Source organism: Momordica charantia (assembly GCF_013281855.1).
Source record: "Momordica charantia cultivar OHB3-1 chromosome 4 unlocalized genomic scaffold, Mcharantia_2.0 BLBB01000004.1, whole genome shotgun sequence".
In the NCBI taxonomy this organism is placed as follows: Eukaryota; Viridiplantae; Streptophyta; class Magnoliopsida; order Cucurbitales; family Cucurbitaceae; genus Momordica; species Momordica charantia.
In genome coordinates this window covers 22,999,163-23,026,767 of record NW_028275162.1, presented here as the reverse complement: position 1 = coordinate 23,026,767, position 27,605 = coordinate 22,999,163, and the positions used below count along the sequence as shown (strand labels likewise).

The following is a 27,605-nucleotide window of genomic DNA, read 5'->3' as shown; positions in this document are numbered from 1 at the left end:
GGAATGTTGAGCAAAATTAAAGACAAAACAAATTCTAGAAATGTAAATTCTAGAGAGGAAACAAGCTGGAATTTTAAATGTCAAGTGAGATCCCCTTTGAAGCTTGATGAAACTTGGTATTTATAAGCTAAACATTGCAAGTTGGTGGAGAAAATCTTGGGTATTTGAGTGGAGGAGCTACAATGGGGCTTTAACAGCATTTGGTTGCACGGATCAAGGGATGGGTTGAGATTTCTTCCAACTGCTCGGTCAACAAAAGCCCTTATTTGTAGGTGGAGAATGCGCCAGACGCATTGCTGAAGTTTCTGGAGTGTTGGCGATGCGCCAGACGCATCGCTGCTATCTTTAAGATAGCCTCTGTGTCATCTGCAGCAGGTGCATTGCTGCTTTTTTCTTCTTTTTTCCCTATAAAACATATATATTTCCTCATGATTCCATCTATTTATCCAAAACCAAGTGTACAAGTCTTTCCTAAGAAATAGTCCCATTTATACCGGATTCAATGCATGAAACATATGTATTTAATTTCAGAAGACACTAAACATGCACAATTTGTAAACACTGTTTCCTAAAATTCAAGACTTATCAAGCTCCAGTTCAAAAAGGTCGAAAATTAACGACCAGAAAGAATCGATCCGAAAGGAAGCTATGGTTGGAAGCCCTCCAACCACACGTGCTAGCGACCAACGAGTAGGTGTACCTGCTTTCCCCAACTACCCACGCGGTTCGGTACACCTGCTCCCCAACTACTTGTCAAACTACACAATATCCATAAACCTATAAATAAGAGACCACATTTCAGTAACAGGTATCGTTATATTCTAGCTCGGCCTCTCATCTAAGTCATAAAGTCAAAGTGTCTGCTTCCCTTGTGCAGGGTATTCCTACCAAGATTTTAACTGAGTCCCTCAAACCAGCTGACTTCTAACCTGACCAAGTCGAACGACAAATCACCTTTTTGGAACAAAAAAGTAAGGCAAGACGACGAACATTAAAATACAAGATCGTATATCGACGCGTGCTCGTTTGTAAACACTCAATGTCACATCAACATGCACTAAAAAATCCTAGATGTAAGGTGGGCTTCCTTGATCCCTTTGATCACATGAGAGAGAGAGAAAGAAAGATAGAGAGGTTTGAAAATGATGAGAGAGTGAAGCACTATCACAATGACAAAGTTGCACCTGCATTGTGGCTGCTTGTGTCCTGTTGCTTTCACTAGAAGTGGAGAAACCATAGCCACTGGGGAGGCGAAACCATGAAGCCGACTCAAACTATAGCTTTGGAATATATTCTCTCTTTGATTTAACCCCAATCTCATCCGTTTGGGACCAATACTCCATTACCATACCTTTACCTTACAATTCCTCCAACTAGAAGTGAAAGGATCCTAACAATTTATGGGGTTATATGAGCGAAAGTCTAATGTCGGTGTAACGTTATGTTTGGATCATGCAAAATCTAGATTTTTGTCATCTATAATAATCTATGTTTATGATTTGTAAAAAGTTAATTAATTACATGCACTTATAAAATTACGTGGATATCATGATAACGAGTTTGTGTAATTTGTATAAAAATTGATTAATTACTTCTAAAACTGCGACGAATCTAGAATTTAGGACCTCACTTAAAATTTTAAAATAATTTATAATTTATTAAGCTTTTATTAATTTAATACGTTATAATTATCCTCTAATAAGTAACAAATAATATATATAGTACAAAGTTGTTTTAACTTCTTAACTAAATCCAAACAAGGGTTATACAAATCCTAGTTTATGAGCCCAAGCATGTTTTAAAAGTAACATCTTCATTCATTGGTAACGAGTTTTTTTTTTTCTTTTGGTAAATTTTAAGATGTTTACTCATAAAGCGCAGTACTCCATGCGTGTGTCTTAAGTTGTTAAAGATACCACATTGAAAAGATAAGAAACCTAACAAGAATTCATAATAGACATGAGCTACTACTCTCATTGTCAACTGATTTTGATAAGATGGAACCTCATGAATATTAATATCCTACAACAGGAGAAATAAAAAATGATTTTAATGGGTTAAAACCATTTTTGTTACTCCTTTAAAAGTGATAATACCATATAATATAAAAATAAAGGAATCAAAATATTTTGGCATCCCAAATTAATTAAAAACAATATATATATACACTCTTATTTCACATTACCAAACTTCTTTCATATTCTCCAACTTTTTATAGTTGACAAGAGCAAAACTCCAAAATAAACACTATCATAATCATATAACAATCGGGACCATGGTCTTAATCATATATATTCTTTCTTTGAAACTCAACTCTCTCCAAACACTCTTTCCAACCATGTATAGTTGACGTAAAAGTTTAATTAAATTTAAGCTAGACAATATCGGAGATAAAAAAAAAAATTAAGGATAAATTATCAAAATATCACAAAGAAACTAAATTTGAATGGCCTGCCATACATCTCTAGTGGACAAAGAGAGATGGGAGGATAAAATTTATTTCCATCCATCCATTTTTAAAAGTCAATTTTCTGCTTTTTGTTCACGCAAATGATTTCCCATTTCATTATGTCCATTCTTATAGTATATATAACATAGTTGGGGTGATTTTAGACCTATGGCATTTTCTAAACTCTGAATTCTAATACGTCATTCTAAAATATTAGAATATATTTGGAAGTGATTTTATCATCACTGCTAAAATTAATTTTGTTCAAAATAGTAATATCTTACCATAATGTACAAGTGATTTTTAGAATCTGGCAAAAGCGGTCCAAAATTATTATCAAACATGTCCATGATTTTTCAATAATTATAATCTTGGTGCAAATGTGATGATCATCTTGACTAAGTATATTTGGAAATAAGACTTTATTGATAACAATTAGGAAAAAGCCTTAGGGCTATATCAGCACCCAAAATCGATGATCAACCTCAGCGCACTATACCCGTACATACGCAAGGAGTTATTATTTGGTGGGATTGCATTCCACATGGTGACTTGACAAGACCTCAAAGATATTCATTGAAGCACCAAGCCACCCAAGTTATCCTTTGGGCATTGATATTGACCTATAGTAATTACTAAATTACAAACGACTCAGTGTTATAAAAAATTAACTCATTAAAATGTTATTATACTAACCAAGGATGACCTCAAATCTAAATTCACATGTAATTTTTTTTTCTTTTTACGTTTAGTAACATTAAGGGTTTGATTGAAAAAATGAACACATATATAAAAAATGTAAATAAAGTTTTAAAAAATTAAGGATGGAGAAAGCATCTTGAAATGTCTACGTAGGCTTTTCTCTCAATTTTAGACCAAACCTTAATGTCGTAGAATATATATAGACACTCTCACTAAACGTAGTTGCTGATTCTTTGACAAAATTTTCTATATCAATATAGGCTTTTTGAACAGTAGTAGAAGACGACAAATCCTTGAGGGTAGTTCACGAGGATTTTTTTTTTATTTTTTCATTACCGAGGAGTCGGGCCCTTTCAAAGTTATTCTTTGAGGTTCTAAGCTATCCAAGCTATCCTTAAAGACCGTTCACGAGGCTTTTTCTAGCTAATAAAGTCTTTCTTAATTATATCTGAAGAAAAGAAAGAATATACATAGGTATAAATTCTAAGAGCCATGATTATTTTGCATTTTATAATTAAGATTTGTTCTTGAAGGTTCTCACATTCTCGAGAAGTTAGAAAGAATTAGCCATTGATTCTTGCTTGGAAAGAATTCAATGGACATACAAAGGCACAAATATCAATATCAAATTTATAAGATCATAGACAAAAACAATGTTTTTATAGCATAAGACAAAATTTATCGTATCAAATTGTGTAGTGAGGATCATTTTCAATTTAATCACTATAGATTCTCTGATCTTATTAAAAAATAGACAATATAGATTATTCTCTTCCAAACTTAAAATGGTTTTAAATTATAGATATTATTGAAGAAGAAAGAAAAAACCCTTAAATTTCATTTCTTCATGTATCAGATTTTTTCTTTTCTTCTTTGATTTTCTTCCCATATCAGATTTTGGTTGATTGTTTTGTAAATATTAAGCATGGGGAGATTCAACCTTCGACTTCAAATAAAATAATGATTATATTATCTATTAAACTATGCTCGGATTGACAAGAAAATTGTACTTGAAACCCATTGAAATTAATTCCCTAGGTAAGTTAGCCACCACGGGGTTTGAACCCATTTTCTCTCGCTTTTTTTTTATAGCATTTCCTCCCACTTTACCCTAAACTCTTCAGATTTTTTTTTTTTTTTTTGAAACAACAGCCACCCTGATGGTTAGTTTTTACAATACATACAATTAATCATCAAATTGACCATTCATTCACAATTTTTTTAACCTAAAGTTAGGAGACAATATTAAATTATAGATATATAGATAAAAAGAAATCCTTAAACTTAATTTTTCTTCCCAAAACAATTTTGGTCGACCGTCTAGCTTGTACAGTATCACAAATAACTAAGATTTCTAACGCCGATCTATATAGATATTATTTCTGAAAATTTTATAAAAATAAAAAAATAATTAAATTACCAAATGGCATAAGATATTTATTTTCATCTTAATCTCACCTATCAATTGTGTAGAAGTAGAAAAAAATATAAAGGAAGAAGAAAAGAGAAGAAATTAAAAAGAAAAAGAATGTATATATATATATATATATATATATATATATATATTTTTGAAACAATGGATATAAATGAGTTGAAAATAAGAAAGGAATTTATTAATGGTGTATAGCCATTATTTCAGCTATCAATGGTGGTGAGTGGCTTATTGCCAAACACCAAACATTCAGAACAGCATTCCATTCAAACATCTATTGCATGTAGTACGTAGTATAGTTCTCAAAAGCTATACTACACTTTTTCGACACTTTTTCGATCGAGTGCTCCTACACGATATGGCTGGAAAGCTCGATCTTATATTTTTTAATAATGAAAGATACATTTTTAAAAAAATAAAAATAAAAGGTAATCTCTCAAATATAAACACAATAAAACAAATAAGGAGAGGATAGTTTCTCTTTATTTTTTTTTTAATTTGTGGGTGTCTGGATCAACTTACGTACAACTTGACTGATCTTAAGGGACAATCGTCTGGTCTTACTACATTTTAGTTCTCGAGGAAACATATAGAATATTAAATTTTAAGTAAGTGGCCACCATGAGATTTGAACTCTTTCAACAATTTGTTGTAATTTTATAAAATTCTTAAAGATTTTTTAGGTTTAAAAAAAATTATGATCTCGCCCCTGTCTATGAGTACTCGTCCTCTTTTTCTTTTTAATTTTTTGTCAGTATTCATCTAACTTCTTCACTTATTCCATGATTTGAGAGGGAACACTGTACATGTTTACTAGTGCATATATTATCTAGTGCAATTTTAAATATATCTTTGAGAAAATATGGTCAAAAATTAATTGATGGTTTTGTAGTGATTTGTATATTAATTAAAAATCTAGATGTAATGTGACTATCTTTGATCTTCTTTTGCTCCATATTCCCATCTCAAATATAATGTCTTTTTGTCTCTATCCCTACTTAAATAATATATAAAACCTTACGATGAAAAAAACAAAAAAAAAATAGTTTGAATTAAATATAACTAAAGTTGAACACTACAGCTTAAACAATGCACATCGATAATATTGTAGTACAATTATAGGAATCGTTAAAATTTATCGAGTTGACTCAAAAGATTATTAAGTGTTAATTATGTCAACTATTTTCAATAAGTTGGTATATATAATTGTATTAACCACACAACTTTAAAGAAATCTTATAGGATTGAATCTCTTTTTCTTAATTTGTGAAGTAATACTATAAATAAAGAAAAAAACGGATATGTTATGTCTATTTATTTATATATCCGTGAAATATGCATTTATATAAAGTAATAAAATAAATACTTTCCTCATCAAATGGTATTTTTAAATCCTTATGACTAAAAATGGTTATATTATTTCATATAGAATATTATGTAAAATATATAAATATATTTTAATCTTGAAATTTATTTTTAACATTTTTTTGGGTAGCTGGAAAGTATAGCCAAAAAAAAAGAATTAATAGTAAATTTCAAATATAGCAACTGTTTTCCAATTTGAAAATATAGGAAAAAAAATATAAAGGTTGAACCAAAACGAAAAAATAGAAAAATATCCTTTGCATTGATATATCTAATATCAAATATATCAATGATATGTTTTATATTATATATGTATACTAATACCTAAAATATAATATATATCATTGATATATTTAGTGTCACTGGGTGATATAATTGATCGGTGATAAACCTAAAATGAAATATATCAATTTTATAAGTTATATATTTCATATTACGTATATCAATAATATCGTCAATATACCGAATACGAAGTATATTGTAACGCAAAGGCAAAAATATTGTAATAACAAAAAAAAATTGAAAATCTGATTAAATTTTTTTCTATGATACTTACAAAACTAAAAAATTGTTGTTATATATTTGCAAATTTGATAAATATTTTTACTATTCGTTAAAGATATCATATTTTTATTTATATACATATCGATTCTTTCTAACATCGTTAAGGATGAATAAATCACTCACTCGACTCAAAAGCTTACATGTTTATTTTTATATTTTTTTAATGGTTTTTTTTTCACAAATGACCATATAATTGATATTGTTGACTTTATTTCTTCTCATATTTTATACTAAGATTGTTCTTAGAAATTTTTATTTTAGAATATAATACAAGGTGAAAGATTCGAAGCTACGGATGATTTAATTAGCTAATTTTTCATATTCATAACTTTAATAGAAACCTTATTTTAATTTAGCTAAAAACAACTTTGTTCTTTGAGCTAGTTTTTCAGAATGTCTAGGAGTCACATGCATAATTTTGACTCCTAAACTGTCGATTTCATTCAATATTTTTTTTAATTTAAATTAAATCCAATTACCATAATTTGAATTAAACTTTTAAGAAAATTTTAACGAGTACATGTTTTTAAAACGTATTTATAAATGAGTATCAGACACGAAATTGAAAGTTTATGAACCTAATAATTTTAAAAGTTCATTGACTAAATTTGTAATTTGATTAACTACAATCATTGATACATCCATCGATCAATTAATAGGAATAATTGATATAGTTTGATTAATTTTGCTATATTTAGAAATACTCTAAAAATCATGACACTATTAAGAGATTAAACTTTCAAAAAAGTAATTGATGTCTATTTATTAAACTGAATTGACGCTGTAACATCTTTTCTTTTTTATTTAAATATGATTTTTTCTCTATTTCAACAATTATACGTGAGATGATTTTTTAGAATTAGTGTCTTGTCTATTTTTGCAATATGCCACCTAAATTGCACTCTACAAATAAAGAAACTTGTTTTTTTTTTAGAACAATATGGTAAATTGCTTTTTCAGACCTAATATTTATTTATTTATTATACCTAATAAATAATAATTAATGGGTCACACTCTAGCGAGTTCAATAATTTTTCCTACAATCAGTTACTGGAGAGAGAGATTTAGAAGAAATTTCAACAGAGTTTTGGGATTGATATAAATGTAACGAACGAAGGAACAATTTTGTGAGACAAATAAAAGGCAACACACAGAGCTCACAAAGTTCTCCCAAACACTTCAAAACAAAACGAATCCCACATGGGTTCTTTGCCTTCTGAAACTTTGGCCCTCGAAATGACAGAGACCCATCTTAATGTCGGAGACAGCCGCGCCGGCGCCGGCGCCGGAGCAGAGACCGCTCAATGGCTGCTCAATTCTCCCGACCCTCCAACTCTGTGGGAAGAAATTGTCGGCGCCGTCAAAGAGAATGCCATTCCCCGCAGTTGCACAGAGGCCCCCACGGCGAAGAAGAAGAAGAAGAAAAGCACTTCTTCAAGCTCTGGAAAACAGAACATTTTCAAAACCGCAGTTTCCCTTCTGCAGAAAGCGCTTCCAATCCTCAGCTTGAGCAGAAATTACAAAGCTTCCAAGTTCAGAAACGACCTCATGGCTGGTTTAACACTCGCCAGTCTCAGCATCCCTCAGGTACACTCCCAAAACACAAAAAAAAAAAAAAAAAAAAATCTCATCTTTATGGGTTTCTTTTTTGGCATTTTTCCCCCTTTTTTTTTTTTCAAATTTGAGACATTTTGCCTTTGTTGCAGAGTATTGGGTATGCTAATTTGGCAAAGCTTGATCCTCAGTTCGGTCTATGTGAGTGTCTGTTTTTTCATTCGTATTGTTGTTCTGTTTTACCTTTTACTTCTGCTAAAACTGCTGACTCTGTTTCTGACATGTCTGGTTCTCTGAGTTTCAGACACAAGTGCTGTTCCTCCTCTAATCTATGCATTAATGGGGAGCTCGAGAGAGATAGCCATTGGCCCAGTGGCTGTGGTTTCTCTGCTTCTGTCGTCCATGCTTCAAGAAATTCAAGATCCTGTTTCAGACCCAGTTGCCTACAGAAGGCTTGTTTTCACTGTTACTTTCTTTGCAGGAACTTTCCAAGCTGCATTTGGACTATTGAGGTATTCTTTTTCCCACTTTCGGTTCAAATTTGTTTATTTTCTTTCTTCTGCAATGGAGTTGTTTGTTGTGATAAATTTAATGTCTTGGCACTAGAACATAGTATAAGGTCCAACAAAAGATTATTAATATTAAATAGAAAGGAAATAATATTATAGGGATTCGAACGGAAGACCTTGGTTATGATGCTATAAATCTAAAAACTCTTAAACCAATGAGTTGCGGTAAATTTAATTGGTTACGACCTGAAAATCTCCACAGGTTGGGTTTTCTTGTGGATTTTCTCTCTCATGCTGCCATTGTTGGGTTCATGGCTGGCGCAGCCATTCTCATTGGTCTTCAGCAAATGAAAGGTCTACTGGCCATCAGCAACTTCACAACAAAAACTGATTTGGTCTCGGTTTTGGAATCTGTTGTGAAATCTGTTCACCAGCCTGTAAGTTCTCTGTTTTATACCAAGATAAAACAGAGAAGAAGAAAAAAACAAACTTAAAAGCTTCAAAATCTTAACCCTTTTCTCTCTCTCTTCTTTGTTTGTTTTTTTTTTCCTCTTTACAGTGGTACCCTTTGAACATTGTCCTTGGCTGCTCATTCCTGATCTTTCTCCTTGTAGCCAGGTTCATTGTAAGTAACAACAGCAAATCCAAAACTTCCTCCCTTCTTTGCCATTGCCTTTTCGAACTTCTGTAGTGTCATTTCCTCCCGAACTGAAATATCACAAGTTGGGTTTAAAAATTGAATCTTTTTCCTATCCCTTGAGTTGAAATGCAGGGCAGAAGGAAGAAGAAGCTGTTCTGGGTGTCAGCCATTGCTCCTCTCATATCTGTTATTCTCTCCACTTTGATAGTGTTTCTATCAAGAGCTGACAAACATGGAGTTAAGATTGTGAAGCAAGTTAAAGAAGGCCTAAACCCAATCTCCATTCATCAGCTGCAATTCAACAGCCCAACTGTTGGAATAGCTGCCAAAGTTGGCCTCATTGCTTCCATTATTGCTCTCACAGTTGAGTTTCCCCACAATGAGCAACATCAAAAACTTTAATCTTCCTTCTTTGCTCCACCCTGATCATATCTTGTGTGTTTTCTCCTTAGGAAGCCTTAGCGGTCGGCCGATCCTTCGCGTCGATTAAAGGCTACAACCTTGATGGGAACAAGGAGATGATTGCTATGGGCCTCATGAACATAACAGGCTCTCTAACCTCTTGCTACCTGGCCACTGGTTAGCACTCGATATCTCCCGACCGGAGCTTGAGAATCAGATTGTGGAGAATGAGATGTGTTTTGCTAATGCAAGTTTGTTTGTTTGGCTTTGAACTTTGCAGGGTCATTCTCAAGAACAGCAGTGAATTTTAGTGCCGGATGTGAGAGTGTGATGTCAAATATTGTGATGGCAGTAACAGTGATGGTGATGCTGCAGTTCTTCACGCGGTTCCTCTACTTCACTCCAATGGCCATATTGGCTTCAATCATTCTCTCTGCACTGCCTGGCCTCATTGACATTAATGAAGCTCTCCACATCTGGAAGGTTGACAAGCTTGATTTTCTAGCCTGCCTTGGCGCCTTCCTTGGTGTCTTGTTTCATTCAGTGGAATTTGGTCTCATTGTGGCGGTAATCTCTCACTTTACTTGTTATAGTTAGTTCTTAAGGACAACGATATCTCGTACCGTTTAGTATCTCCACAATAATATGATATTGTCCGTATTGAGCATAACCCTCACGACTTTGCTTTTGATTTCACCCAAAAGGTTTCTTAGGAAATAATTGTCCTCTCTTATATACCATGGATCAATATCTTCCGTAGCCAATATGAGACTTTGTTTGCTCCCCTTACAAACCTAATAACAGTGTACACCAAACTGAAGAGAAGAGAAAAAAAAAAAGACCGAAAATCCAAACCGAATTAGCTAGTTTGATGTTGGTTTACACTATATTCGATTCTTTTCGTTCTAAAAAGTGGGAGAACTGAAGAACTTTTTGTTCGGTTGTGTTCTTAAACCAATTATAAATCACCACTGAATTCAAAAGCTTAAGCCGATAGGTTATAGTACTCTTCACTTGTGGATTTGGAACTTAACGCCATACCTAACGAGACATATCTCGTGAGTTAAGTAAGTTAAATTTTTTATTAGTACTTGAGTTGTGTTTTAAAAGGACATGCATACAAAATGCTTAGGTTAAGGCTAAGTGAATAAAATAGTGTTTTTGCACTGTATGATTTGGACATTCAATCATATATTCCAAGAAGATTGATTAAGTTTCCTTTTTATTTTCTATATTCTCTTTGACTCTCTAAACTGGCTGTGGTTCTCTTATGCTTTATTCCTTATTTAGAAGCCATTGCTTGCTTGCCAACTTGTTGCTAATTTAGGATCTCAAACAGCTCTTGCATTACTTAGGAATAACCATTTTCTCAATATTCTTATTACAGTATATGATATCGTTGAATTTAGACATAGATGTGCATAATTTTTACTTTTTAACTCTACCCAAAAGCTTCATACTAATGAGGATATTGGTAAGACTCGACCCTACTAAAAGACCTCGAATGCAGATAGGGAATCTAAGTTTGTGTTAACGAAAGCTAATTTTCGAAATAATTTCCTACTTTTGTTGTCAAAAATTATGATCGAGTAACTAATGCGATCGATATTGAAAACAAACTAAAAGAAGAGTGTTTTGATTTGAATTTTGAAGGTGGGAATTTCATTTGCAAAGATATTGTTGATCTCAATCCGACCAGCCACAGAAGAGGTGGGAAGGCTGCCAAGAAGTGACATATTTTGCAACATGAAGCAATTCCCAATGGCCATGAAAACTCAAGGAATCTCCATTATCAGAATAAACTCTGGCTTGCTTTGTTTTGCCAATGCCAGTTTCATCAAAGAGAGGTTTATATAAGCTAATGAGTTTATTTTTTTCCTTTTTTTTTTTTTAAGTTTCCTCAAAGTTTGCAACTGAAAGTTTATGTGAGAAATGGGGCTTTCTTTGAATGATTTTCCTATCAGGATAATGAGATTGGTAGAAGCAGATCAAGATAATGATGATGATGTTGAAGAAACAACAAAAGAGCAACCAAAACAAGTAGTTGTTGACATGTGCAGTAAGTTGATCTTTTCTAATTTAAGAAGGTTGCTTTTGATAATAATTCTTTTATTTTTAGTTTTATTTTTTTGAAAATTAAGCCTAGGTGAAAATTACTTTTTAGGCCCGCTTAATAATCCTAGATATAAACATTAAGCTTAGAAACATTACTTTCATGTCTTATTTGGTTTTGTTATATACTTTTTTATAAATATTTTAAAAATCTGGATCAAATTTTGAAAATAAAAGAAATAGTTTTCAAAAAAACTTGTTTTTCTTTTTAAATTTGAAACTAAGAATTTAAATAAAGAGAGGTGAAAATTTTACTAAAAAAGAAAGCATAACTTTTAAAAACTGAAAACTAAAAGTAGAAGACATCTCAAAAAAACAAAATCAATATCAGATAGAGTTTTAGTGAATTAGGTTATGTTTGTTTCATAGTCATTTTCATAATATCAATTTTTAAAATAGAATGACTTAATTCTTTTTAGGAAAAATAGAATGCTTTCTTTTTCGAAGATAATAAAGTATTTCAAATAAATTATTTACTTGCCACGACAAAAAATGGCAATTGGCTTATCGTCTTTCTTCTCATCCAGATGTTATGAATATCGACACATCAGGAATCATTGCTTTAGAGGAACTTCACAAAAAATTATTATTGAACGACATACGAGTAAGCGAACCAAAACGTCAATCACAGACTCTTTGCATGAATTTATTGGTTTCTTTGTGCTCTGACAAAGAAACAACAATGAATTTTTTGCAGCTAACAATAGCATGTCCAAAATGGGAAGTGATTCACAAACTAAAAAAAACCAACTTTGTGGAAAGAATTGAAGGAAGGATCTTCCTATCAGTTGGTGAAGCTGTGGATTCATGCCTTGAAAATGCATCCAAATTGCCTTCTCTAGTTACCAAAGTCATTGTGAATTGAGAGATCATGTTTCCAAGTTTAACAAAACTTCACACTTTTGATCACAAGTGATTTGGTCTCAATATGTATATATATATATATATATACACATATAAATATTTGAGTATTATATATATACTCGAATACGACACTAGAAATATATCAATGATATGTATTAGCTTCTTTTCCATCGGTTTGCGTCAATTTGTTTTTATACTTTTAAAAGTTTAGTTTTAATTTTTGTACGATTAAATATTATTGATAGTTTTTGTCATTATTGAACAATATTGATATTGATGAGAAATTATCTAAATGCATTAAGACGTGTTTTTTTATTAATTACAAATTTGATGGATTGATTATACATTAGGTTATTAATTAATGATAAAGGTTGATCAGCTAAACATGAGTACAGTTCAACGAATGATCTTCTCTCTATTATTATTAACGCAAATTATAAATTCACCTCATAAATTCGTAATAATGAGGCCAAAATTTTCAATTTATACGGCATTTTTGAAAAAGTATGTATCATGCAAGAAAATTGTAACCTCTTATAGTAACAATGATTGGTTCGAGAGAGTGTTCTTTTGTTTTTTCATTTGTTTGGAGAGATTTAATCAAATTATATAAACTAAATTAAAACATTTCAAACGGTAATGACTCAATTAAAATTAAATACACATTTTTTAAAAATATTATATTATGAACTGAAAACTCGAATCTACATTTTAAAAAATGACTTTAACCACTAAAATATGCTTAATTTGACATCAAATAAAATGGTAAAATAGAAAATTTAACCATTAAATAATGACATGAACAATAAAAAATATTTAAGCTAATAATAATATGGTTAAAGCACACCGTTGATCCATTTAAACCTAGTTTCAATTGGGTCCTTATAATTTTAGAAGTTCAATGAATGATCTTTAAGATTTGAACTTAGTTTCTATTTGATTTCTATAGTTTTTAAAGTTTCAATTTGAGGTAAACTTCATGAATCATTTTCAATAATATATTGATTTTTTTTAACCTTTAAAATATTAAAGACAAATAGAAACTAACCCAAATTATATTGAATAAATTGAAACTTTGAAACCATGAACTCAATTTATAACTTAACCTAGGGATTCCATAAAGAAATTTCTTGACATATTTAGAGTATGCTTTTTTCTTGACATGTCAATATTTCCATATGCCCACAAAGAGGAGAATCAAACTAGAAAATATATCAATAAATGTGACATAATATTAATTATAAAATTTTCTAACTCATATGAAAAAGTGAATTACTTATTTGTAAATTTAAATAGATTTAATGATCTTTTTATTTTTATGCCTTTTTTAAAAGATTTATTAATACTGAAATTTTATCGATATTTCCATTCTTATCTCATAAAATTGAGACCATAAATTAAACATCTAAGTGGTTTTTTTAGCCCAACTAAACATGCAAGTAGTTTTTTTTTCACCAAAATAAATGGTAATTAATATATATCTCGAATCTCCTTTCCTTGTACTGAAAAATATATATTATTGTGTTTTTTCTTTAAAAAAATCTCTCTCTCCGTCTCTGTGTCCCTCCCTCTCTCCTGAGTATATAACAAAGGTCGAAACAGCAGTTCATTGGAGGCGAGCTATCAAATCGACGAATCTGATATACAGTCACAAAATGGGGGCAGAAGAAGCAGCAGCCGCTATGGAAAAAGAGAAGCTCACATCTCATAACCCAAGGACGAATCCCATCACGGAGGCTCAGTTCCTATCCTGGAAGCGGCAGAAGGTACTTTCTCTCTAGCTTCGCTTAGGGTTTCTCTCGATTTCTGCTTTTTTATGTTCCATCGATCTGTTCTTTTAGGCCGCAATTACTTGTATTTAGTGCCGAGGCCAATAAGATTACAGAATTAGGGTTGCCCTGGATTGGACAAATAATGAATATTGCAAGAGTAACTTGAAAATTCAAATGATGAGAATTTGAAAAGCTCTTAAGTATTTATTCAATTTACCCGAAGTTGTGGAAAATTCAACCGTAGAAATGAACATTAAATGGCCCACATCAAATTTACCCGAAGTTGGGAAAAGGAATTGGTTAATGAGAAACGAAAGGTGCGTATGGATATAATGACTGAGATAGTTCTAGCCTTCTAGGATTGTGTTGTCTTGTTTTGTTCAGTGGTTTTAACAAGAAACCAGCCAGCTTTAGGGCCTGCAGAAAAGAGCACCTAGACGAAGGAGCAAAGTAAAAAAGAAAAAAAAAAAAAAAAGAGATTAAATCAACATTACGAATTTACGAGATAATGCTCCAATTATGAAGAAAAAGAAAAAGACGATAATTTGAAATACTAGGTTATCTTAATTTTTCCAACATGAGTAGAGCTCAATTAGTTAAACTAAAGTATATATCTAGGTATATTATTTGAATGTTCGAACCTCTACCCCACGTGTTGTTGACCTAAAAATTAAAGTTCTCTTATTTCTCTCAAGCCTAAATTCAACAATATAATGAAGAATTTCGCCTGCCAAATAACCCAATCCCTTTCTGCTGTAAGGGGAATTTGCGAGTACCTCCCCCATGTCCCTACAACCTCTGGGAGGCAGATTAACTCCAAATTTATACAAGAATTTGCTTCATAGTTTCAGTGTAAAGTGGAAAATTTAAGGCACGTGATTAAGTTCCTCTGTATACCTCTTAAACACACGTCACACTCCGGCATTGGAGACATAAAACCATGGATGAAAATCTTTGAATTAAGTCACAGTGTTTGTCCTTCCCGAAGAAATCAACCAGGCAAATAAAGTATTCTTTGGATTCTCCCAGATCATGGAGAAGAAAGGGGGACAAATTGATCTCCATGAGACACTAAAGGGGTAGAACTTACTAGAGAACATGCTTGAAGGCTTGAGAGTTCATTTACAAAAACAATCTAACGTTGGGGATAGGCAACCCCTTGTAACTACAAAAGAGATTAGCCAAATCTTAAGATCATGATCATTAAAGGGTGTTATAAAATGAAAATCATAATCACGAGGGAGGGTAGAAGAACTATCATGAGGATTAAAGATTAACGAGGTCGTGGAAAATAACTTTGAGGGGGTTATTACCGATCCTAAAATCCTCCCAGAAACTAACATGAGCCCTATTTCTCATGGAAATTTCAATGAAATTGTTCAAGAACGGGATTGATGAAATACTGCTAGAAAGTACCTTCAATATGAAACTGATATCTTTAACTTTGGAGACTGTTAACGTTCTAGATCACACGTTTCAACAATTGATTGACAGTGGCACGAAATACAGGTTCATTTGTGTTCTTTAAGTTAGCCAACTACTGAATTACAAAGAACCTGAATCATTGCACCAATCAATTGCGAGGCGATTTGTGCATCAGTGAAGTTAATGAGCTTTTGATGTTTGACATTTATCTCCAACCATGTCCTCCTATTTTCAGGATGCTGAGGCATCTGCTAAAAGAGATGAAACAGCTAGGAAGCGTGCAGAGGATATAGCCACAGGAGCTGTGCAAATGAATGGGCGAGAGCTTTTCTTGCACCAACCATGGGTTTTTGATAATACCCAATATTGAAGTTGGTTTCAAGTTTCATTGAAGGTAAAAGCTGTACAAAAACAATTGAATTGGATCTAGACAAAGATGAATCCAAATATAGGAGCTGATTTGTCCAACACTGTTGGCCTAAAATGAACTTTATGATGTTTATTCGTATTCTCCAGTCTGCAAATCATGTGAAAACAAATGTAATGTTTCCTTTCTTTAATAGGTCCTTATATCATGAAATTTTTTTCATTAGTGCATAAAAAATATTTAGTATACATGGTCTTAGACGCTACTTTATTTAGTGCCAAGTAATTTTCAGTTCCTAAGGCCAAACTATCCTATGAATTACGGATGCATGGTATGGATATCAAGAGGAAAAATTAGTAGAATAGACCAAGTTAGGTTTCTTCAGTAGAAAAATTAACAACATTGTTCTCTTAATCATGATTTATAAACCCTTGTTTAATCGACCACTACTAGATTAAATTACCTATAACTCCAATATAATTTGTCAACCAGAGCCTTCTGAGCCTAGTTTTGTAGATAAAGCATTTATTAACTTTCTTAAGATTGAAGATTAAACTTTCCCCTCTGCATTGTTGAACTCAATTTTTCTTAATGTTGTTGGTTTTTTCTTGAAACTCGATTCTTGATGAATTGAATAAGAAAAGCCAATAACCTTTTTTAAGGGTTGACCTCTTATATTCTATATTCTTGATTTCTGATTTGTGAGATTGAAAATTAGTACAAGACTCAGCAAGTGACTAACACAATTAGTTAGTTATGGAGAAAATGACAATGCATGAGTTTAAACGTTCATCCAAGAAAGAATGAAACAAGTGAGATGGGCAAAGAATTTAAATTTGTTGGGGTTAGGACAGTTGTGAATGAATGGCCTTAACTGATCATCAAGCCAATTAATATAACATAACAGCAGCAAAAAAAATGGAGTTATAACCGGTTTAGTTCATTGAGATTATTAGTTCTTGTAGTTGTGGAGGACACATAAAAGAGACAAAAAGGCAGAAGAAGAAATTTTTGCCTCTCCTTGAAAGAACACACCTGGTTTATTAGTACTGTTCGATAATAGTGTTTAAAAAAAACTCTTCCCAATTGTTGAAAACAGAATTCTTTTCTTTTATAATCTTTTTTAATATTCAACTCTTGTTTGGGTAGGGAATCTGTTTGAAATTAGCTCTGAACTTGAACAACTCGCTTTTTATAGAGGTAATTATTATGCAATATAAAAGGTAGAAATTTTGCATTATCCAAACGAGATACGTCAACTTTCGACCAAAAGTGGCAATTATAATTAAAAAAGCTTTTACACAAATAAATTATTCAAATTTTGAACAAATGGACCGTGTAACTTCAAGCATGAGGATTAACGTTCCTTCTAATGTAGACATGTCTCAAGGCCAGTAAATTGATTGAGGTAAATATTATGTGAAAAAAATAGTTGATTTTAAAAAATTGCGATTAAAATAGATATTTTAAAAGCTCATGAATTAAAATAATTATTTTTCAGGGAGTACAATAGAAAACTCTGAACCGATGGGTTTTGAACCTACTATTTACTCGAATCAGAAGAAAATTACACGTTTTTCAAAACAATTTACAATCTATCATAAATTTCAAAAAACTTATTCAACACCAAAGCACGCAAAAGCCGACGATCATGAGTACTTCACTCATCAACTACAGAACAAGAAAATCAAACAGGAGGTTTTGCAAACTTCAAACATGACATTGTGACGTGTGTATATATTTGGAGATTATTAATTAAAAGCAAAGTCAAGTCTACATGATTGAGCAAGCGTAGGGATTGTCATCACTGAACATTCGAACATAGTTTTCGTCGACCACAGTCTCTGTAATGTTGGCTGTGTTGGGCACACTTCTAACCATGTTCGGAGGGGCCTTCTTGTCGTAAGCAACCGACACGTACGGGTATGGCTCTATCGAAACTGGAACGTACGGCCACATCTCGACCTTCTTCTTCGTTGCTTGTGCTGCCTTCAGCACCTTCTTTGGCTCTATGTAACCTGTCACTGTCACCTTCATCTGCTTCACGTCCACATCCACTTGCTTTGCCCCTGCAAGCCCCATGAAAACATATAATACATAACATCTGGGTTTTAAAGTATTAACCGCTCTAGATTGACAAGTAGAGGAACTTAATTAGAGGAAACAAGTTCAAATTCCATGATAGTATAACCATGTACTTCAGATATTAAAATCTTACCATTTTTCTAGCAATCAAATGTTGTAGAGTTTGGTGGTCATCTCATGAAATTAGTACGAGATTTAACGAAGAGGGTAACATGCATGAGATTGAAGGAGTTTGAACACTGGAGAACATACTATCTAAAATCACTACTTGACTCAAAAGTTTACGTACCTTTTACGCGAGACATGATTTGCTTCATCTTGCGCCCGCAGCCCTCACAGTCCATTCGAACCTTTAGAGCCACTGTTTGCATCTGCTTCTTCTTCTTCTTGTGCTTATTGATCAGATTGGAGAAGTACTCCCAAGTGCCTTCAACTCCCATTTTGTACAACCTCTTCTTTTCTCTATATGTTGCCAAGTATTTTCACAAGACCTGCTACAGCCAGGAAAGTGTATGTTATATGGTTGTATATAGGCTTCTTCCTATAAGCGTTTCAAGTGGGAGATGGGAAGATTGATGGAAAAGGCTGCACCCTACTCTTTGAACAATTAAGGGTTTATTTGGTCCTTCTTTGGGTGTCTAATTCTCTAGAACTGACCCCCTTCTTATATGTAGTTCTGCAGAGACTGTTGAAAAAATAATGGGAGGGTTTGCAATTTTTAAAACAAAAGTTTGACTCCAAAGTTGTACTTTCTTTCTTTCTCTGGAATTTGGTCTTTTTCAGAAAATGGCCCAATTCTTCGTGTATAAGAAAAGGTGAAAGTAAGAACAAAGTTAAAAGCTTGAGAGCCAAATGCCGTCTGATAGTGACAAATATGAAAGCCTAGAACATTTTGATCATTGATATATCTGCATATCTTCGCAAGAATATGCATGCATCATGTATGGTTGGAGTAACATGGATTTGGATTATGAATCAGAAACTGCCACGTTCTAGTGGTAGATATCCACGTGGATAACATATAATCCAACGGTTGATGAAGAGCCCACGTGGCAACCAAAAAATTCAAAGGAGCTGGTGCAGGCAGTTGGTTATGAAAGTAGTATGGAACGGTTGCTGTACTCTTATCATGTAATTAATATCCAAAACTAGGTAGGTCCCACCAATGAAATAGATAATGAAGTGACTAAATACAAATAGAACAATATGAAACCACTCCATATTAGAGTGATTTTGACTACAAAAATTTCAAGAACTCGTCCATGGAAAAATGAACCAACCTTTAGAAGTTTTGTCTTGGGAATTTATGTTCACAGACAATTATCCACTTGTGGGATGCAGAGGATAGAGCCGTGATGGGTGGTGGGAATTTGGAAAAGGGAAAATTGAAAGATGGGAAAAAGAAGTATAAAACGAATATACATTACAAAGCCACGCCCAAATAACTGACTAGTTGTAGCTGCTTTGCAAGGTGGCAAAAATCTGGAATATGACTTAAAAGCTTCCATATTTCCTCTGAATTACTGGTTTTAGATTTCTCTCTGTTGGGGGGCGATCCTAATGGAAACTAAGTTTTTGCTTTTTCTATGTCTCGTCTCTACTAAATAAAAATGGGGGGTTCAGAATTATGTATGTGGTTGGATTTGATTAGGTATACGCATGGCCAACAAGATAGTCCCCACATAAATTGTTTCAATACTGCAAATTATCTAGCATCAAGTAGCTTCTATAGCTGATGTTTTGGTTGTTCCAAAGAGTTCTCTCACATGTATTTTATTAAGTTTTTTACTTCTTCTTTAGATAATCTTGAGCCTCTTATTGGTTCCTTGAGATGTAACCAAGATCCTAAAACTTGAACCTATTAAAATAGACGCAACCAAATCAACGTGAAAAATATAAATTTGAAAAAAGAAATCATGGGATCAATATCAAATTCAATTTTTACCAATCTTTATTATATTGGTGAAGCATGATCAGACATTGGTTTCGCTAACATTTTGGACACTAACACGTGTCGTTGGACACTCCACTATTTATTGGACATGCATTCCAGACGCTTGGCACAATAAACGTCTCAAATACTAATGGTACAGATTGAATACAAGTCTAACACTCGTATGAATGCAGAATACTTACTAAATATAATTGATAGACATAAACATTAACGTAAGACAAAAATAATTAATTTCGAAAGTGAAATATATCTAACTACTTGTTGACTCTAAATTTATCTCTCATATAACAATTATACATACGGTAAAAAACTGCCTAAATTTTTAAATAGTATGTTATCATGTCTGTGTCGTGACCTTGATTCTTTGTCTAACAGCATACTTCTTAGCAAACCCAATATTTGAAATGGTATAATTGAGAAGGTAGGATTCAAGGTCATAGGCAAAAGAATTATTTAATAGGGATAATGAAATCCTACAAAGACAATTACAATAAATAAAAAGGAGATAATCAGGAAAAACAAATAGTGGCTCTAAATAAGTAAATTTTGTGTCTAGATTATATGATTAGACAGACATGCATGAAGAAAATCTAAGATTGTGTGACGCAAAATGCATCTGTAAAAAATTATGGAAAGAAAAAGGAGGAAGAGGGGGAGCATGTCGAGTAAAGTTGGCTCTTTTATTTATGGGTGAACATACCACTCACTGCCAAAATTTCCCAACACACAAATCTAGCCCTGTGAAATAGGTCTATCCAAACAGTGCAACTTTTTGGCACCGTGCATTATTGGGTGCCACGCTACTATTTTGAACGGTAACTGTTCGAGTGACCCTGAACCTCATCTCACCTTCATCCATCACTATCTAATAATAACAGCTTTTAATAAGAGCTTATAATGTTGGAGTTTTCATTGAGGAAAGAGAGGGAAATAAATCGATATATTTCTCTTTCAAGTTAGTTCATCCAATATTCAGTGCCCTTCTCGTGATTCTGAACTAGCTATTGACCCAATTTGATGGAATCTCTCTAGGTAAAAGGTACACTTTTTCTATACTAAAGGGGGCTACTTTATCAAAATTCGAGTGAGAATTTTCCATGCTGTTTTCTTATCTTTGATATTATCACCATTTTGTTTTATGATCACAATAAAAAGAAGAAAGAATCTATAGATCACATGACAAGTGTTTAGATCAGAATAACGGGATGACTAAAACATCATAAGAATAAAGAAAAAAGACCAAACTCTTAAACCATAACTTTTTTCCGAAAAGAAAAACTTATTTGAACATTTCTGAGCAAGTTCGTAATTAAATAAGTAATAAACGAAGGTCGAAGATACTAGAATTAGAAGGGATATTGGGAAATATTAATTAATTGATTCAAAGAGAAAGAACTTCACCGACCTGATAATGACAAGAAACCAAATCATTTCTCCTTCAAGAGCAATGCATGGATATAATTGAAAATTCTAAGTTACCACTGCAAAACGAAAGAATATGACAATTTATTAACTAGGGTAAGTAATTTAAAATCCATCAAAGAATTCAGTGCTTTTATTTGCCCTTCAAGGAATAATTGAAGGGCAAATAGCTAATTCTCAAAGATTCAATCCCATTCTTCTTGGTCTTTGATACCAACTACAAAATTTAAATACGAGGGTGGGACCGCATCAGTCTCAACTACAGTTGATTATTGGTTTATAATTAAACACAAAATTTTTATTATAAGAAAAAACTCAAAAGCAAATCTATGCAAGCTCAATATAATATTACATCAATTTGGAGAAAAGGAGAGTTCGTTATTTCTGATATCAAATTCATTCCCCAAAATTGGTCCTGGGGTGGAACTATGGAGCTTCATTGGCAAGCAGACTTTATTAGGAAAATTGTTGAGATTGATAGGAGCTTTCAGCTTGGTGGTCCTTCGTTCACGGAGACGACTGTTTAAGGTGCAGCCCAAAAGTGATGGTAAAAACATTCTATAATTTAGCATTAAGGCAGGTGGGTTTGATCTAGAGAGATGAGTTGATTCAAATAAAAGCAAACTCTTAGTTGAAAGTGTATGGAAAGTTGACTATATAAGAAATGGCTAGGTAACTTGAAATGATGAAATCTCAAGTTTGTCAAAAGTGAAAAAAATTACAAAGTTTATAAGGATAGTATTTTCATAGATATTGGATCTTTTGAATAAAATTTAAAAGTAAACAGACAATTTCGTATCTTAAATATAAGAAAAGATTTGCACCAATAACAAAAACTTAATATTTCTGGGAAAAAGAAAGTAGACCACTAGCTTAGTACAACTTTCTCCCAAAGCAAGTGCCAGAAAAAGAAAAGGCCAAACCTTGGCATGAATTCACCCACTTGATCGTGGTCTCCTCCTGTGGTATCAGTCACAGTTCAACTTCATTAGGTTGCTTTGCTTCATCTTAATACGATTAACCTCCTAATCACATTCTTTTTGCATTACGAATTAAAATTTTGTGACTTGAACAACTCATTTCATCTTCCCATTTCTTTTCTAAATCAAATTGATCTAAAAGGTTAAACCACTTGAGTGAAGAGCTATCCAATGTTTTTGGGCAATGTATAATATATTAATTTTTCTTTCACAACTCATATTTCATTGATTGCGGGAGGTCTATTTACCTTGGAGTCACCCTGCATGACTCATCTGACCAAGGCACTAGCCCATATAGAGCTAATCAATCAATTTATCCGAAAATGCTCCTCTTCATGTAACCTGTCAAATGTTTTCATCACTTTCAAATCATACCTATAGAAGAGAATTTCTCTAGGAATTTCAGCAGTTAATTAAAAAATGGAAGATAATAACTACCTGTCTGGTAATATTGCAGCATAGTAAGTAGTACGAGAGGTGCGGAAGCTGGTCAGTCGCCACCCAAGTTTCTTTTCCTTGCATGTACTGAAATTATTGACGTACACAAAACCTAAACCTTTCCAATATAGTTTTACAGAACTTCGGTTATTTGTTAACAATGTCTAAACCAGGCACTTCTTCAAATAATTTGGTTGATGGAGGAGCATAGAAAGAATTACACATTGAACTGGCAGTTGTACTTATGCATGATCAATTGTAAGAGATATCTACAAAATATATATCCGTTAATAGATACCCAAAAAAAAAAAAGCAACTTATTTTTCCCTATATGATAAATAACTTACAGGAACGGATAACCTATTTAGTAATTGAAAGTTGAAACCCCAGTCATGAAAGGCGGCATGTACAATATGAACTCGAGAAACTCAACAAACGACCAGGAAAACCGGAAACAAAAGTAACAAGGGAGAAAAATGGGATGCAGTTGGGGAAGATTTGGAAGACGTCGTTCTTGAAGCAGTGGGTGCAATTGCTTGCCTATTTGGTGGGCTTTTTTGTTCATTGGATGGTATTGCAATTGGCGATCCGTCATTTGAAGGAGGCTTGGCATTGTATGACTTGCTATTAATATCCAGGCCTGCAGTTTTGCAGACACTTATAAATCTCGAATGAAGAAAAGTGAAACTAAATTATGCTTAATGTAAGTTCTCTTTCCATGCAGATCAGAAAAGCGAAATCCAGAAGTATAACAAACAACCCTTCACAGAAACTTAAATCTGGACCAACGAAGAATTTAATATGAAAACTTAACTTCAGGATGTCAAGGTCATTGGTAAAAATAACCTTGAAATCATAAGCTGCTTAGAAAATTCAAAAAGCAAGATTTCATTGTTGCCTAATAATCAAAATCTTTCTTATAAAAGATTATAAAATAATCATGAAGTAATGGAAGAGAAGCTGCAACACACTTATTAGAAGAAAACTCAAACTGTAAATAATAATAAAAACATGCTTACATTTGGACTTGGACCAACCCAATTTAAGATTTTCCCTGTCAAAAACCATCCGATAACCCACCATCAAGTTTTCTGTAGCACAAAAAAGGAAGAAGATATTACAAACTTTATCACAAGTGCATTAACACGTCCAAGCTCCTGCGTGTAGGTGTAATTGTGCAGCAGAAAAAAAGAAGCTAGGCTATAGAAAATTATTGAAAAAGTTGAATATGCAAACTACAGAGTCAGAAGGCCTACTTACGTCCAATTATACCATAATCGTCATCTGTCTCCTCTAAAGTTAAACAGAAAATTTTATATCCCTGCACCATAAGTTTCAGAAGATTGATACTTCAACCAAAACAGACAGATCATAGCGCCACTGTAAGGAAAAAGGATGAGAAACAAACGAGTCCTGTAGTTTCATGCTATTATCAATATTCTAGACAAGGGGCATTTTGGATGCAATAGCCTCCGAAACAATAATAGAGGAGCCGGGTAAGGGAGTAAACATTTTGGTGCTTGCCTAAACATGATTGTGCCTCAAACTTATGTGCAAAAACTTTCTACTTTTCCCACTCCCAAAACTAACAAATTGAGGAAATTGCATTAAAAAAATTAATATTTTAAGGGCCTTCCACTAAAATAACCATTTATGTAACATTACTGGGGAATCGAAAGCAAAACGGCTAACTTACTTGGTTGACAGGGAGGACATATACAGGATCATGTATAAAGCTTTGATTCAAAGGAAACACGAGTTTCATGCTAGGAATATTGGCGGACTCCAGCGAACTGTTCCATAATAAACGAACTGCCTGTCAACCCTTAAGAAATGACGAAAATATCCCTATTCACTTTTCCTTTTTCAAACACCTACCTGACATTATAGCAGTAACTCCAGGGAAACTCCTGGAGAGTTATTCTGGTAGCATTTAATTTTACTTGTTTGTCAAACTGCATCAAGTAATATGAGACTTTAGGCCATACTAAATTGAAATATCACGCATCTTTATATGCCAGTATCACCTCAAAGACAATCCTTCTATAGACTTCTGCTGGAAGATATGTAAAAGATGAGCCACTGTCAACCAATGCCTGGAATCCACTTTTCTGCAGACAGGAACTACCAACACAAAAAGATTCCACCCCAACAAAATAGGCATCACTGAGACAAGGAATAGATGGTTGAATGGTGAGTTGGTGACGATAATAATATATAACTTCAGAGGATAATAAGGGAAGAATTGGGCTAGCGAATAATTTAGTTGATACTGATAGATCACATACAATTCACCAAATAAGGGCAAAAATCGTGTTGTTTGCTGGGTAGCAGAACCATTGTCCCCAAAGAGAATTCTCCCAGAACCATTGCCATCAAAACAAAGTGAGAACGTGTTTCTAACTAATCCTGCTTTTGCCAATAAGGTTGGCACTGAAATGTTTCCAGGACCCAAACCCATGACACCATCAGGGGCAGCCCCATCCAAATAGCCACCACTCTGTTTCCTACCACAGCTGCATCAAGAGAGAGAGAGAGAGAGAGAGACATCAGGCAAAGAATTAGGTGATATTCCAATATCTCAAGTTCAACAGTGATAAAGATAAAGAAAACATCAAAGTATGTGATGCAGTAAGAACCCACCCTAATACAACCGAGGCTTGCACAAGACTTCGTTTCGCATGTTTGCTGAAAGATGCCAAATGCAATTTATCTTCAATCATAAATCCAGAACTTGATGTATTATCTGAGTAATAATCTCGTTTATAAGTGCAGGGCTCATCAGGTCTTTTGCAAGTTGCGCTCCACGCACATAATTGATGGTCGCAAGAAAGGTGCTTGCTGGTGCTCGATAAAGCTGGGTTGTACTCACTCAAATCCCTATCCTGCATCATAGACAGCCCCAAACAGAAGAGAACACCTGCCAATCAATTGGTGGAATTAACTGAAAAACCCGTTACAGTTCTTAGTGAAATGCTGGATAAGGACAGTTACTAATATAAACGTAATCAAAAGAAAGATTTCATTGATATAAAACAACCATACATGTGCAATGCCCGTTTTACTATGTATTACTATGTTGGAGGCAGTACAATAATCTGATTGAATTAAGAGCTTACTTTGGCTTTTTTTTTTTTTCCTGTTATTTTCCATTGACAATATATATGTGTGGAAGAATTTTGAATACAGATCTTTCCTCTAGAAGTTACATGTGGTAAAATATCCTGTAAACTTGACTAGTTAAAGAGACTGATTATGACAACGACTTCATTTCAGCTTTCAGGGATATGGAACATATGGACGGTTCAATATCCACACAAGTAAACCTTGAGCTTTCATTATTTTATGATTATGATTCTTGCACAGTAATACTAACTGAGATATAATTATAACTCGTGCGGAAGTTAACTGAGATTGAATAAAGACATACTCGGCTACTTATTTGAAGTTGGAGGGAAAGGAAACCAGTTATCCAGTTTATGAACTAGTTAGCACTTCATATTCCGAGTAAGACTTGAAAATATGTCAAAAAGTCATTAGAGAAATGAAGAAATTAGAATTTGGCGATTGCAACCGTACCAGTACGCTATAATAACTTGCAGACAAGGGAGCACATTGAATGCAATCACACGGAACCCAGAGCAGATCACTTCCGACATCCAACGCAACAAGAAACGAAACACTTGGTGTTCCTATATCGATCCATGTGTAATGTAACCTGGACAACTAGACCCACTGAATTCTTTAATCGCTCTAATAAACAAGGTTAGATCATAGTTAACAGCAAAGTACAACTCATGGCCTAGTGAAAATTTTCCCTCCATTTTTCTTCAACTTTTTAACGGTGAAGGAAATGCTCGTAAAATTAAAACTGAGACTCTGAGAGTTGTTGTGAAAGTAAATAAATAAGACAAATGATAGAACTGAGAAGTTAGCCTACGAGAGCGATCACGTCCTCTTTCTCCAAGAAATATAACAGTTCAAGTTCAAGCATACTACTAACCAATCAAACTCGTTCCCGAAGAACAAAACTTCGCTTCCTTCGGAAGGCAAAAGCATCTCGTCCTTCGATCCGATCTTCAGCCTCCGTCTCTTCAAGTCATTATCCATAAGCAATTCAAAATACTTCAAGCTATCCCTCCGTGGCCAAAATTTTCGAGACACATTACCACTCCTCGACTCCCAAAGCGCTTTCGCCTCCTCGGAAAACCGATGTATGAGCTTCGACGAGAACGTATGCGCAACCGAGCTGTCCGCTAAGAAACAAGCCATTAAGAGCAAAACAACCACACAATTCGCCATGGAAAGTCGAGGTGAAGACCAGATTTCGGAACGGCGAAGTCCGGGGAAGGCCGGATGAATGTTCGGCGACTGAGCGTCGGGCTTCGGGTGGGAAAAAGCACCTCAGTTCTGGATTTTCAAATACGCGAATGAAATTGTTCCGTCTGCAAACAGAGCAGAGGTTGTTGAATGTTGATGACGAAAAACCAAATTGGCGTGAGAGAGTTACTATGCGCCGGTGCGCACGATACTACGATGCGCGCTCCTTCTAATAGTGCGCGCCCGTTA

At 33.6% G+C, this 27,605-nt stretch overlaps 4 protein-coding genes across 5 annotated transcripts; 2 read left to right on the top strand and 2 right to left on the bottom strand.

The window, feature by feature from the left end:
• Nucleotides 1-7,620: 7,620 nt before the first annotated feature.
• On the top strand, nucleotides 7,621-12,761 carry AST56 (STAS domain / Sulfate transporter family). Of its 2 annotated transcripts, XM_088123512.1 has the most exons (12): nucleotides 7,624-8,099; nucleotides 8,219-8,267; nucleotides 8,371-8,578; nucleotides 8,838-9,012; nucleotides 9,135-9,200; nucleotides 9,348-9,578; nucleotides 9,668-9,794; nucleotides 9,898-10,184; nucleotides 11,271-11,464; nucleotides 11,582-11,676; nucleotides 12,257-12,333; nucleotides 12,427-12,761. In XM_088123512.1, the coding sequence occupies exons 1-12, from the start codon at nucleotides 7,713-7,715 to the stop codon at nucleotides 12,592-12,594; spliced, it is 2,064 nt and encodes a 687-aa protein (XP_087979638.1). In that variant the 5' UTR covers nucleotides 7,624-7,712; the 3' UTR covers nucleotides 12,595-12,761. The 2 variants fall into 2 exon arrangements, with proteins under 2 accessions (XP_087979637.1, XP_087979638.1); XM_088123511.1 differs by having other exon boundaries at nucleotides 7,621-8,099; nucleotides 12,257-12,761.
• A 1,437-nt stretch (nucleotides 12,762-14,198) lies between these two features.
• On the top strand, nucleotides 14,199-16,379 carry LOC111011797 (zinc finger CCCH domain protein). The gene is made up of 2 exons (XM_022285692.2): nucleotides 14,199-14,359; nucleotides 16,026-16,379. The coding sequence occupies exons 1-2, from the start codon at nucleotides 14,249-14,251 to the stop codon at nucleotides 16,158-16,160; spliced, it is 246 nt and encodes an 81-aa protein (XP_022141384.1). The 5' UTR covers nucleotides 14,199-14,248; the 3' UTR covers nucleotides 16,161-16,379.
• A 1,508-nt stretch (nucleotides 16,380-17,887) lies between these two features.
• Nucleotides 17,888-19,037, bottom strand: LOC111011911 (Heavy metal transport/detoxification superfamily protein). The gene is made up of 2 exons (XM_022285890.2): nucleotides 18,532-19,037; nucleotides 17,888-18,226 (listed from the first exon to the last, which is right to left on the bottom strand). The coding sequence occupies exons 1-2, from the start codon at nucleotides 18,680-18,682 to the stop codon at nucleotides 17,931-17,933; spliced, it is 447 nt and encodes a 148-aa protein (XP_022141582.1). The 5' UTR covers nucleotides 18,683-19,037; the 3' UTR covers nucleotides 17,888-17,930.
• Nucleotides 19,038-23,253: 4,216 nt separating this feature from the next.
• LOC111011771 (aspartic proteinase-like protein 1) lies at nucleotides 23,254-27,524 on the bottom strand. Its single transcript, XM_022285659.2, has 10 exons — nucleotides 27,040-27,524; nucleotides 26,616-26,754; nucleotides 25,680-25,921; nucleotides 25,325-25,552; nucleotides 25,064-25,202; nucleotides 24,915-24,991; nucleotides 24,733-24,829; nucleotides 24,297-24,357; nucleotides 24,056-24,127; nucleotides 23,254-23,676 (listed from the first exon to the last, which is right to left on the bottom strand). Exons 1-10 carry the CDS (start codon nucleotides 27,336-27,338, stop codon nucleotides 23,465-23,467), a joined length of 1,566 nt encoding a protein of 521 aa, XP_022141351.1. The 5' UTR covers nucleotides 27,339-27,524; the 3' UTR covers nucleotides 23,254-23,464.
• Nucleotides 27,525-27,605: the final 81 nt, after the last annotated feature.

Coding starts and splice junctions, on each gene's coding strand:
- AST56 (XM_088123511.1), top strand. CDS start 7,713: ATGGGTTCTTTGCCTTCTGAAACTTTGGCCCTCGAAATGACAGAGACC. Junction 8,100..8,218: donor CCAGTCTCAGCATCCCTCAG/GTACACTCCCAA, acceptor CCTTTGTTGCAG/AGTATTGGGTATGCTAATTT. Junction 10,185..11,270: donor AATTTGGTCTCATTGTGGCG/GTAATCTCTCAC, acceptor TGAATTTTGAAG/GTGGGAATTTCATTTGCAAA.
- LOC111011797 (XM_022285692.2), top strand. CDS start 14,249: ATGGGGGCAGAAGAAGCAGCAGCCGCTATGGAAAAAGAGAAGCTCACA. Junction 14,360..16,025: donor TATCCTGGAAGCGGCAGAAG/GTACTTTCTCTC, acceptor TCCTATTTTCAG/GATGCTGAGGCATCTGCTAA.
- LOC111011911 (XM_022285890.2), bottom strand. CDS start 18,682: ATGGGAGTTGAAGGCACTTGGGAGTACTTCTCCAATCTGATCAATAAG. Junction 18,227..18,531: donor AATCATGTCTCGCGTAAAAG/GTACGTAAACTT, acceptor TGGGGCTTGCAG/GGGCAAAGCAAGTGGATGTG.
- LOC111011771 (XM_022285659.2), bottom strand. CDS start 27,338: ATGGCGAATTGTGTGGTTGTTTTGCTCTTAATGGCTTGTTTCTTAGCG. Junction 26,755..27,039: donor TTCGGGAACGAGTTTGATTG/GTTAGTAGTATG, acceptor CTAGTTGTCCAG/GTTACATTACACATGGATCG. Junction 24,830..24,914: donor AGTTACTGCTATAATGTCAG/GTAGGTGTTTGA, acceptor ATTATGGAACAG/TTCGCTGGAGTCCGCCAATA.